Source organism: Acyrthosiphon pisum, chromosome X, assembly GCF_005508785.2.
Source record: "Acyrthosiphon pisum isolate AL4f chromosome X, pea_aphid_22Mar2018_4r6ur, whole genome shotgun sequence".
Taxonomy (NCBI): domain Eukaryota; kingdom Metazoa; phylum Arthropoda; class Insecta; order Hemiptera; family Aphididae; genus Acyrthosiphon; species Acyrthosiphon pisum.
In genome coordinates this window covers 110,369,608-110,383,244 of record NC_042493.1, presented here as the reverse complement: position 1 = coordinate 110,383,244, position 13,637 = coordinate 110,369,608, and the positions used below count along the sequence as shown (strand labels likewise).

The 13,637-nt window shown below is 29.4% G+C and overlaps 3 protein-coding genes across 3 annotated transcripts; 1 reads left to right on the top strand and 2 right to left on the bottom strand.

The window, feature by feature from the left end:
• The first annotated feature begins 975 nt into the window (after nt 1–975).
• On the top strand, nt 976–3,049 carry LOC103311882. The gene is made up of 4 exons (XM_008191693.1): nt 976–1,081; nt 1,208–1,285; nt 1,337–1,440; nt 1,667–3,049. Exons 1-4 carry the CDS (start codon nt 976–978, stop codon nt 3,047–3,049), a joined length of 1,671 nt encoding a protein of 556 aa, XP_008189915.1.
• Nucleotides 3,050–5,980: 2,931 nt separating this feature from the next.
• LOC100571980 lies at nt 5,981–7,009 on the bottom strand. Its single transcript, XM_008191692.1, has one exon. It carries the CDS (start codon nt 7,007–7,009, stop codon nt 5,981–5,983), a length of 1,029 nt encoding a protein of 342 aa, XP_008189914.1.
• A 1,255-nt stretch (nt 7,010–8,264) lies between these two features.
• On the bottom strand, nt 8,265–10,056 carry LOC100162498 (aldose 1-epimerase-like). The gene is made up of 6 exons (XM_029485394.1): nt 9,952–10,056; nt 9,689–9,878; nt 9,253–9,623; nt 8,939–9,180; nt 8,485–8,872; nt 8,265–8,416 (listed from the first exon to the last, which is right to left on the bottom strand). The coding sequence occupies exons 1-6, from the start codon at nt 10,054–10,056 to the stop codon at nt 8,327–8,329; spliced, it is 1,386 nt and encodes a 461-aa protein (XP_029341254.1). The 3' UTR covers nt 8,265–8,326.
• Between the last annotated feature and the right edge of the window lie 3,581 nt (nt 10,057–13,637).

Genomic DNA, 13,637 nt, shown 5'->3' with positions numbered 1-13,637 from the left:
TAAAACTTGTATTTATTTTTTTTAGAAAACGAGGAAATTTCAAATCTTGCTGTATTACTGTGTCTACCATTTCTGATTGGCATATCCATTTCTAAAGGGAAAAAAGCAAAACTGCAATGGAGACCATCGAAAGTAGAGATGAGGGATGGTTTTATAACACATGTGTTGAGTAGTGCCGAAGTAAAAGAAACAATATCAAGAAGAAGAGATAAGTTGGTAGGATTAGGCCAAACTTTACAGCCATTTGTATTGATAGTGGGTTCTTCTTTAAAAGAGATTTCTAATTACTTTGTGATTGTTGATAATACATTTTATCGTTTAAATTCAATACTTTCAGCAGTCGATTGCTGCTTCAAAATTATAATCACACTTAACGCTAAATATCCATCAGAGAGTGAAGCTATTTGGTATTTTATTCAAAAAGGATTATACAAATTAAATACACCGTTAGATAAAAACTTTACAGCAGTCAATGCTTTTTTATCAGATGTTGGAATAACTATTTAAAACTGAATATTTTTATTTTTTAAATTTAAAGAACTCCCCACTACTTAGTTATTATTTTCAATTTTTATATTTAAAGTTTTGTAAAACAATATGTTTACGTGTTTTTTATGTAAAAAAACTTTTATTAATACTAATATACTCTTAAGACATTTTGATTTTCAACATTCTGATCATAAATTTGATGTGTATAATTGTGCTGAAGGAGAATGTAGTAGGTTATTTTACTTAAAAAATTCATATACCAAACATTTATTAAAACATAGAAAAGATTTAGTACAGATTTCATCACATTCACAAGTATTACCCGAAGACAATACTCTCTTAGAGTCCACAGCAACTACTAACACTAATTCTGATTTTTTGCCTCCATGTAATGTGAGTAGTAATAGCAAATTTAACATAGAACCAGTCGAAATTTTGAACCAAACATTAAGTACCTTTCTAGCATGTTTGTATGCAAATTCTATAATGCCCAGAAATGCTGTTCAAATTGTTGTCGATGGTATGGAAACAGTACTTTCAGAAGGTATTGGTGTTTTTGTTAAAAGTAGTGCACAAAAATTGTTGTCTGAAGGTAAAATGTCGAAAGAATGTTTTGGTTCTTTTTTTAATATTGTAAAAGATATTGAAAGTGCATTAAACAATTTTAAAACTGAACATAAAAGGTTTTCATATTTTAATAAGCAAGGTTCTTTTATAGAACCAAAAGAAATGGTTATAGGTCAAAGACTCAATAAAGTTGTTAAAAGTGGTATATCCATTCTAGAACCATCTACCTGTACACAACAATTTATACCTTTACGAAATGTTCTTAAAAATTTTTTTTCAGTACAAAATGTGCTTTCTGAAACATTAGACCATATGAAAACTTTGAAATCAGATAATAAAGTTATTCAAAACTTTATTCAAGGCACATATTGGCAAAGTAGAGCTGTTAGTCACAATGAACGCGTTGTCTTTCCCCTTTTCGTTTTTTTTTGACGATTTTGAAAGCGGAAATTCCCTGGGTAGCCATTCTGGAATACATAAATTAGGAGGAGTGTATGTCTCGTTACCATGTCTCCCTTCTTATCGTTCTACAGTGCTATCTAACATTTTTCTTGCCTTAATTTTTCATTCTTCTGACAGGGTTGAATTTGGAAATAGGATTATTTTTCAGCCTCTAATGGATGAATTAAATTTTTTACAAGAAACTGGTATTGAAATAAGTACACCAGATTATGAAGGTAAATTGTATTTTGAGTTGGGGCTTATATTAGGTGACAACTTAGGGTTGCATTCCATCACAGGTTTTACTGAGAGTTTCTCCTCAAACTTTCCATGTAGAATGTGTACAATGAGAAAAGAAGATATGTGGGTTCAGTGTTATGAAGATGAGAGTTTATTAAGACATACTGACCAGTATTATGCTCAATTATCACTGAATGATGTGTCTGCTACTGGTGTAAGAGAAGAGTGTATTTGGTTTAGTGTGAATAATTTTAATTTGTTTGATCAACTAGGAGTAGATGTCATGCACGACATGCTAGAAGGGTGTTCTAAGTATATTATGAGTTTCATTTTAAAATACTATATTAAGGAATTAAAGCTTTTTACGCTACAAGTATTGAATGACAGACTATTTTGCTTTGACTATGGACCTGAAAACAATAAACCGTGTGCACTTACTGAAGATTATATTATACAAGGAAATATCAGACAATCTGCATCCGAAATGTTGACGTTTGTAAGGTACTTTGGTTTACTAGTTGGTGATTTTGTACCCTCAGAAGAACCAGTTTGGGGTCTATATATTGCTATGCGGAGAGTTATAGATGTTATATTATCAACATCACTTGAATTAGATAGTTGTTCAATGCTTCAGACTTTAGTTGCTGAAATGAATGATCTTTATTTAAAGTATAGTAAAAATCGTTTAAAACCAAAATTTCATTTTTTAACACACTATCACTCATTTATTAAAAAATTTGGACCCGTAATTCACTTATGGTCTATGAGATACGAAGCGAAACATAAAGTATCGAAAATTTCAGCAAGGTCTTCATTCAATAGGCGTAACATTTGCAAGACTTTGGCAATCAAACACCAACTTAAGTTGAATGAAACATTTATTAATGGTAAATTATGTAATAAAATAAAAGTAGGACCTCAAACAGAATTGGACTCTATAAAACAGCATCAAATTCAAAATGAACTAAATCTGAATGTAGAGGATTCAATATTTCGAGTAAATTGGGCTGAAGTGGGAGGAACTCGTTACAAACCTAAAACTATATTGACGTTGGGCATTTTAGACGATAATAATCCTCAATTTGCAATTGTAAAAAATGTTTTTCTTTATGCGGAAAACAGGGTAATTTTTGAGTGTAACATTTTAACGACAATTGGCTTTGATGAGCATGTTTACTGTTATGAAATAACATTACCAGAAACAGATATTATTCGTTATGTATTTCAGGATCTTCTCCTTTCTCATGTACCAAATACATTAAATGTTGTATCAAATGGAACAAAATACATTACTGTAAGAAGTCCTTTTTAAATTATGTTGTTGTTTTATTTATGTGAAAAATATATTTTATGTACCTACTTAAAATTTTAAAATACCTAAAACATAAAATTTGTTTGAAAATATATTATGTATAATAAACAATATAAGAAAATCAATTTGGCAGTCGTTATTTTATTTCAATATTTCTTCACCTAATTATAACCATTATGCTTACAGTATCAGTGCTCAAATTGGAAAAATAATATGGTGATGCAATTAAGTAGAAAGTAATTATTGTTCCTATTTCACTTTAGGTTATAGTTTATAAAGAAAATTGGGAAAAACAATTAGAGGGGTAATGGTAAAAAAAATAAAAAAAGAAGAGCCCCCACAATTTGAGCACTGTACCGTCGTACCGACTAAATATTTAGTAATTTATTGTAACAGAAATAAAATTAATTTATCACTGTCTGTTTTGTAGAGATAACAGATCTAAACAACGATATTAACAAAATTGCATTGTTGTATTAATTATAGAGTATGTGCTTACAACAAATGAGTTCTGTAGTGGTATCAAAATGACTTATAAGCCACCAAGAACATTCATTGTTATTGTAACTAATACCAAACAAATTTAACTAACTGTTTTGTTACACCTATGACATATTATCCTGCATACCTACAAATTAATTTGTAATTATAACTTTTTAGTTTTGAATTTTATGAGCAAACCTAAATTACGTATTGTATTTGAAACAAACTACTTTGTATCCATGACAGTAATTAGTTAACAAAAATGAGTTTGTTACTCTAACTTAAGATATTGTTGTCCCTGAGCCAACCGGTAAGCATGGTTGTAACTACTGTATTTCAGTTGTCCTAACTGAATATTTTTTTCAGTGCATATAGTTTAAAAAAGGAATTGTCCATAAAATACGTCTTATTATAATGTTATATTTAATCAGGAGATATTTAACAGCCAGGCTACAGGTTATAGGTAGTGTTTGAAAATTTCATGAAATTTAAAAAAATGAATTATTTCGTGAAATATTTCATGAAATATTTCAATTATCATTATTTTTGTAGTTTTGTCTTGTAAAATATTAAATAATTAACCTAAATAAATTATATACCTCATTAGTCATTGACACACATTTTTTTCTTAGTTTTAATGTATAATAATATAATATTGTATTTTTTTGCTGTGCCTATTATTTGATGTAAAAATTTAAAATAAATAAGGAATAGATAGGTATATTGTATATGTACCATGTACGTGGTAACTTATATAGTTATATGTTAAAAATCAGATCAGAGTTTTCTTGATCGAGAACCCTTATGACATGTATTTGTATAATTGTATATAAAAAAAACATAATAAAAATAAAAATATAAAAATGGAATTAAATATAAATTTAAAAAAAAACGCTTGGGTATAATGTTTATCATATAATGTGTTATCATATAATGTAATAATTATGTTATGTTATGAAGATCATTGTTTCTTATTAATGTTAACATGTATTATAATTATATAAAACAAAAAACATAATAAATATTAAAAAGAAACAGTAAAAGGAAACCAGTACTTAGGTATATAGTTTTCTTGCTAACGATCCACATGCAATAATATAAATTATAATTGTAATTTATATATTATAATAAAAATATAAAACAAAATAATATTTAAAAAATAAAAATGAAATATTTCATGAAATATTTCTCATACTTCAAACACTAGTTATAGGTACAATACGATTATTGATTGTATTCTCTTCACTTACCTACAAACTTTATAATATATTTGGACCATTTGCTTAAAAAGTTAAAGCCATGGCAAATATATGTTATACAATATTGTATATGGACCCGTAGGCACTATAATATTATATTATAAAGTAGTACACATGCTCAGTTTGTTCTCGTTCTCGCCCGCCTAAACTTTAATACTTCAAACTTGCAGAACTATAACGCGTGTTTAAATAACAATGGAAAATGGAAATAATACCTATATTATGGTTTTAACGAATACATAAATAACTATCAGGATTTTAAGAAACACCGCGCGAAAAACAACGATTTCAATAGAGGCGCCTAGAACACAAGGGGTATAAGTGACATCATTTGAATTTCGAAATAATCGCGCTTGAAATATGTGAACTTGTATCTCTTTTCAGCTAATTCAAAATGAATTTACTACTAGATCGCAGCACATAGCAAATAATTCACTTATATCTCTCAACTACAATATAAAACGGAAAATTCGTATTTTTGCTGTGCACTTATCTCAGATTTGTCATAAATGTCACTTATACCCCTTGTGTTCTAGGCAAACCTATATAATATACGAACCGCACGTTGTAAAGATCGACTTCGGTCTATACGGAAATTCGTCGTTTAAAAATTATGGAGTCGTTGAAGGGGACAAGCCTAACCCCTAACGTGTGCAGATATACGTAATAATATATACTTGGAAGTCATCGAGACCATAATATTACTACTTTAAGGTAACTCTTATATTATTAAATCATTATATTCTGACCGTTTATGTGGCACACGCCGTCCGTTTCTAGGAACGTCCGTCCTATTTCGCACATGGGCTGGAGCTGTTGGTCGTCTTCGTCTACGTCGTTGCCGTCGACTGCGGACTTCTCGGGCCATGTAAACTTCACTTCGGTCAGCTGTCCGGCGAGCATTTTCATTATTCGATCCAACTCTGGGTGGTTGTGTATGGACGAACGTCACCCTCGCCTCAGCACAACACCATGAGGTTGAAATTACCGTTGCTCGCGTCTACCATGTTTCTGGTGTACCGGCACTTGGTGAACTTGGCGTACTTGACCCACTCGGCTGGGTCGCTCCTGTCGACTCCATTAGGTACTGCACGTACTCGACGATATAATTAAGTAGAGAATACTATCACATTGTTTTCAAATACTATTTTATAGTTTATATTTATAAAAAAATAAAATTAAACTTTTATTATGATAGATTTTGAGCAATGCCTTTTAAAAAATCGTTTATACTGCGATTTTCAAAATCATTACAGATTGCCTTAATTCTAGAAGCTGTGTCTTTATATTTTTTAAGTTTTTGTCTTGGTTCTGTTCCAGCCAAAAATAGATGCATTTTTAAACGATTAAGTTTTTCTTCTTTTTTTAGCGCTTCGATAAACTTCCATATCGAAGGATGAAGTGCATTTAATGTTGAATTAAATGAATTATGCCACCCTTCTACTGAATTGTTTGTTTTAGGAATATCATATTTAACGAGATTGTAACAATTCCATAGCTCTATTGGAAATCTGGGATTTCGACGTTTTTTATTACGACATAATTTCCCAATCCACGTACTCTCAAAATAATCCAAAAAATCTGATAATAAGATTTCATTTTCAATATAAAACTCAGTTTCCAAAATTGGTTCGTATGCATTAATTACCAAATGCGGAAGAACAAATGATAATGCATTTAACTTTTTAATGTTCAATGCGAAATTAGATTCTTCACGATATTTAATAGCTAACCCGCTATCTTGGATATGTCTCCATAGAGCTTGCGAATAATGAAAAAAACATCCATGTAATGACGTATTTGAGAACACCATTTTTATTGCATTTATGGTTGAAAGCTCGAAATCAAGCATAAAAGTTGTTGGTTTAAGTTCCAGTTTTAAATTTAAAATTATTTCAAAAAAACGGACATAAGTTTCTTCCGTTTTATTTGGAAGGAGAGCGAATAAAAATAGCAAAACGTTACTGTATTGTATACCATGAATGGTATATAGTTGGTAAAAAATAGATGGTGCACTAGAGAATGTACCATCTGCATACCAATTGTTACAATTAGTCATCAAATTTAAATTTTCTTCTGTCGAATAAATTAAAATTCGCGGTTTTCCTGATTTTTCATCGCTACTGTCATATAACAAAAATGGCTTACCATCAATTGTTGTTTTGTACTCCGCAGGAATTACTAGCTCATCTAATGTTCTAGGATTTGCTGGTGCCATAATTTCTTTTTGACGAATACATTATATCGTTTTTTTCATTGAAGAAATTCCAGATAATTTACTTGCGACAGATTCAGTTACCTATATATGATAATTTAAACGATTATTCATATATTTTTATAATTAATAACTTAAAATGTTTATTTATAGTTATTAGTTTAAAATAATTTAAATTAATTACCTCAACATAGTACTCAAAACTACTTGTGAACTCAGCTCTTCTTCTTTTGCTATTTTTTTCATATTTTAAATAGCCTGTTTTGCTTCAATTTTCAAACGATCCGGCCGATGATTATGTTCACACTTACTTTCTTTTGTTACTTCTCCCTTTTCTACATGTACTCGACCCGGCCATTTTTTACTATTATTTTCAATACAGCGCCAAATTGTTTTTTCATTAGTTGTGCGTTCTAATTTGTAAAAATAACCTTTAAAAACTAGCAGGTCTCGATTCTTTTCACTTTTAACGAATTCACACATTGTAAAAAGAAATATTTCATATAACACAAATTATTTAGCACTTAATTGTGTTACCAGCGCATGAACGTGATATACTAAATAAGTATCAAAACCCGTATCGTATTATTAGATTATAAATTCTTATCCGTGTTATATGTATTGTAATTGGGAATTTTGGCAATAATATTGATAAGTACAATAGAACGCTGATTATCCGAACGCCTATAAACCGGACGTGAAAAAAAAAAAATAATAAAAGGTCTAATAATATTTTTAATTGCATTGAACAACTGTGGATATTTAACCAGACTAAAATATCACCATTTTTCAAACCTTAGTCCGTCTATTGATATTCGCTCCTAATTGTCTTGCACCCAATTGTCATTGCGCCTAAAAGTCCCGCACCCAATTTTCCGCGCCCTATTGTCCCGCGCCCAATTTTCTGCACCCAAGTGTCGGCATACCGTTTTTGAGTCTATATAGGACAAACAAACATTAATTTACATATGCATAAAAAATTTTATAAATGTATCTTATTTCTGTTATCAATGGTAACCCTATAGGTATATAAATTTTAAAAAAAACTATTTTCGTGAGCCAAAATAAAATTCGTGTGTGAGACTGAGCCACCCTATGGAAATCTATAAGAGTTGAAAAACGATGCTATAAACGCTCCCATAGTCTCTAGGATATGTGTGTAAAATGAGCCAATTGGTTCAGTAGTTTCCATGTTTAAAGCCACATATAAACATACAATCATTTTTATTATTTATAAACACTTGGTTTTTTGAAACCAAATAATGAGTTATTTTCAATTCGGTAAACTATATTATTATTTTGACTTATATCTTAATCATCTTAAGCAGTTGAAGCAATAACTCCAAATTTATAAATGACTTGCTGGCTATACATATTTGATGGTTTGAGAGTAATACTGTTGAAGTTTTTCTAGAACATTTCCAAATATTAAAATTAATTTTGTTTATGTATAAATTAACAATAATCAAAAACATTACATGTGTAACGGCATCTGGAAATAGTTGAGGACGTATGCAAATTCCAGAATGCTTGTTATATATAGTATTACATTTTCCTTTGATGGGCTTGATTTCCTGTACATGGTTAACATGGGTTGAAGAATGTTTGATGTCATAATCTAAATTGTGTTCTTCTTCTACTAGTTCTGCGTCACTCGCAAATTTATATTCTTCAGAGATAAAACTTTCTTGTTCATTTTCATATTTATTAAATTTTGCTAACGGTGCTTCTATATTGGTTACCTTCAGAACCTCTTCTTTGAATAACGGTTTACCATAATTGGGAAAATCTTGAGCAGTATTTACATGGATACAAGGCATATCCGTGTAAATATCCAACAAGCGACCACTTTGTTTATGTACTAAGCTGAATAAAATAATGTTTTAACTGCAAACAAGTATTTTGAGCGATACAATTATAATTTATTTTTACCTGGCTGCTAGATTAAATGCTTTTCGGTCTTTTCCTTTGAACAATTTGAATGTATGATTGTATCCAAAACCAGGAACAAGAGGAAAAGCTTTTTTTAATAATCTTGGAACACGCAAGTCAAGACATGTGTAATGCACATTTTTAATCAAGCCAACAGGTCTTCGCTCTGGTTGTTTTATTGCCACGTATTCTTCGGCATTGACCATAATTGAATGATTCATGAGTTCAGACTCTCCGGTGTTCTATAATATGTTAGTTCCAGGCATAAAATAATATTAAATCAGGAATAATGTTTAGTTCTTCATTGTTCTTACTTGTCCAGCTAAATTGAAGAACATATTTGAGGCCATATTTACTGGAGTTGATTTTGATGTCATACCAACGTAGTTTACAACTAATTCATTTTTGCAAGTCAAACGAAATGTTATACGAGCTTGAAATGTTCCTGGATAGCCTTCCTCACCATCTTTACTCGAATAAGTTAATACCAGTTCATCATCTGCCACATACCCATCCCACATGACCTTATCAAATCCTTTTTCACCACCATTGAAGTGATGACCATCACGATTTTTGATTAGTTCATATATTTCACCATTTTCATTTTCGAGATGACCATTACTAATATAATCTGTTACTCTGCCTAATGTACCACCAATGGAGTGTGTGTTGTGTAACTTATAGTCTGATCAACACATTGACATAAATACATAATGATGACTAAGTTTCACATATTATAATACTACTGACCTTCAATTGAGTCAAAACCAAGTAAAACATCTTCTAGTTCGCCCTGTGAATTTGGTACCCAGCAGGAAATAACGGTAGCACCGTAATTAATGATTTCAATAACAACTTTATGTTCATTCTTTAAAGTATATTTTGTCACTCTGACATTTTGTCCATTATCATCCTTTATAGAACAAAGTTTAATACTGAACTAGGTGTTTGAAATAAACAGTTACTTTTATGCATCCATAGTTGTCTACAATTATGTGACCACTATCATAAACACTTTTTTGCTGTTCTTCTGATTCATAAATTATATCATTCAATGCATCAACACTTATTGGATTTAACAACATAGTCTCTAAAGAATGTTTTTTTGAACCATCCATTGTTAAGCAAAAAATATTAATATTTAAAGTTTAATATTTTATTTAGTTTATTATGTGCATAACAACATGTAGCTTAAAAACAAAAATAAATATTATTAATTATTCAGTTGCTTACTATTTTAATTTTTTTAGGCCAATAAAAAAAAATTAATAATTTTAATAATAACACTAGAATAACAAAACAGGTTATTTACATTTTTATATAAAAAAAAAATCATAAAAATTAAAGTTAAAATTTTATAATTAAAGACATTAGGTAAGTAATAAAATTTTATTTACTGTCACTAGTGTAGTCAATCTTTTGTACATCGTCAGACAAACTATCATTTCTGATTATTTGTTGTACTCTGTATTATAATCCTCTTATTATTTTTCATGTCCATTGACTCTTTCTGTAATAACATGAGCAAATGTTTCTGCAGTAAAAAATTTTGTGTAGTAGAGTATAATACATAAATTATCCATTAAATCCATAGCTTCTAAATGAAAACTTTATGATGTAACCAAAACCAAACCAACTAACTGAAATAAATAAATAATCATAATAGTATGCAGCTTATTAACTTACTGTTTACAACGATAATAATATCATTATACTATATTATAGTAATTTATTTTTTGAAAAAGGGCTTCGATTTAATGAGAAAATCGTAATCTTACAAGTGTTTGAATGTTTCAAAATAATATACGTTTTAAATTATATAATATGCACAGCTCAGTGGAAAACTTTAAGTATAGTAGTGTAATACTTGCAGTGGTTTTTAAAATTGTATCGACGTTGATAAGGATAACACATGTTTGAATTATGTATACGAAATCATGTGATTTACTGGTAGATACTGAAATATTCAGAAAATTTTTTAAAAATTTTGTTATTATTTAAACTTAATTTAATTTAACTATAAATTTATATTAACAAAAAAACATTTTTTTTTTTTTTTAATTTAGCACCAATACTGTAGAAGCTTGTTCTGAGTAAAATAAATAGGTACCTACATTTAAAACGATACAAGAGTAAGATGACGACATGCAGTATAATTTCAAAATACTAATACAAGCAATATATTTGCGATAAAAATCGTTAAGAATTACCCTATCTACATACGTCTTGACCAAAAATTGTATTTTTTTTACCGACATATTATAATATTATAAAATTATGTATTAGTGATTATTATACAAGTACATGTTTTTTACGCTACACAAAAAACTTGCTCGAGATCGTTCTCCCTAGAAAATCAAAAAATTTGTGGGGGGGACACGTGACGTGCGAATTTTCAAAATAGGCGTGCGAATTCGTGCGAATTACGTGCTAAATATCTGTATAGTTTGTTTATAGATTTTCCTTTGGGGGGGGGGGGGGCTGGCGTAAAGTACGTGATTATTTAGGTACTGTACCAATGTATCATATTTCCATCAGGTATAATACATCGTCATTATGTAGTCCACTACGGCACTACTCACCCGAATCAATTTAGTTAATACTTAATAGTTAATAGTAATACATTACTACTGACTACTGTAAGTGTCTTGTTTTTTCCACATAATTTAAAGGTAGGTGCGTTTACGCGTTTACTGTTTCGATATATTTTGTTGTCTGTTTCTTTCAGTGTATAGCTAAAAGCTATATTTTAATCGCGCACTCGCGGTCACATATATTTTTAAGTACCTACCTAATATAGTTTATCAATTGAAATTAATTCCAAACATGAATAAATAACAAAATATTACACGCTATTATAGGTATTACTCGACCTAGCCTAATGAGAACTTAAAAAAAAAAACTGTATTCTCAACACATCAGCTCCGACAGCTCCACTTGTAAATATATTTTCAATAACCACTTACAGACAAAATATCATTACACATATAAATTATAATGACACTTAAGTACTAAGTAGAAACTATATAAAAATGAATTATATTAAAGTGCTTTATACTTTATTTTTTAAAATGAATTATTTAGGTATAGATGAATATTGCACCTCTACCTACATATTATAGTTAATACTTAACAAGGTCTTCTTATTAGTTCTTAATTATAATTAATTCTACAACTGGAATGGCTGCATAATTGCTCGAACAAGTTAGGACAGGGGTCACCAACTAATATTTTTGGAAGGCTACATTAGGAATCTGAAAATTTTTCGTGAGCCATTAAAATTCTAAGTACATATTTTCAACATATAATAGGACAATAGGTATTATTTTGAAATTGGATGTAATGACTTATGAGAACATTATTTTTTTATTTATTATTTGTTATTGTTTTTAAACATTATTAATAAATAATATTACAAACATTTGAAAAATTACCGTGACCTAACCGTATAATAAATCGAAAAAATAAATCAATGCAACTAATACAAAAAAATTACAATGTAATACAACTTACGGTAGTTGAACAATTACCCAATTAAAGTTTAGATAAGATAAACTTTGCGACCAATTTATCAACAGTTGTCGGTGAATCGGTAAAAACCAATAATATTTAACAAAAATAATGATTTACAATAATAACACATAGAATATAGATTATAGAATGTTGTAATATGGGTTTTTATTTTTTGTCTGCGGCCCGGATAAAATTTGTTCGCGGATCTGATCATCAAGACACGCGAACCAAATGTTAATATTCAACAATAAAATAAATATACATATTATTACATACTGTAAAATAAACATTTATATAGTTTAAAATATTTAACTCTTTTAAATCGTATAAACCGAACGAGAAAATAAGACGATAAACTGATTTCGATCTTGAAATTTTAACGATTTGACCGGTTTTGTTTGTAATTTTAATCCGTTTCTACCTATACTAATGATGTATTATATTTATTCGCAGCTGCCCAAATAATTTCCTTAATATAATATGTTTATATGTACTTAGAATACCTATAAATATCATAGTAGTGGCATACCCAAGGGGTGGCTAAGGGACTCAACCCCCCCCCCCCCGCCTTGACCATGAAAAAGTATAAAATTGTATTAAACTATACAGCACTGCAGTAAACTTGCAACTTAAAAAAACATAATATTGTACAATATTGAGCATACTTTACTCAATTGGCCACAAAATCACGTGTTTTATCCAAGGACAATGCTATATCTCAGTCCGTGGTTTTAACCATGAGCGCAAATCACAGGGATGTTAAAGGGGCTTAGCCTCCCAAAATATCCTATTAGCCCCCAAAATATGTATAGTTTTCAGTTGTGTAGGATCGAAGCCCCCACTCATAATGATGTTAAAAATGTTAGCCCCTCCCTGAAATCGTAATGGATTAACGCTTATGGTTTTAACCAAGATTAAATAAACATATAATATCATTATCATATTATTAATAAATGTGGTATTAGTTTATCGTTAGTTTAAATTTCATTATTACCTATACACCATCATAAAATAGTCACTTCCGCATGATGTTTATCTTAACTAAGTATACCTACTTCTTCGAAAATTTGATTTGTATGCATCGAAAAACTGAAACTAAAAATATTTAGCTTCGAAATATATAAAATTAAATTGAAAATGTGTAATATTGTCATTAAAAAAAAAAAATTATCATGATAAAAAATAG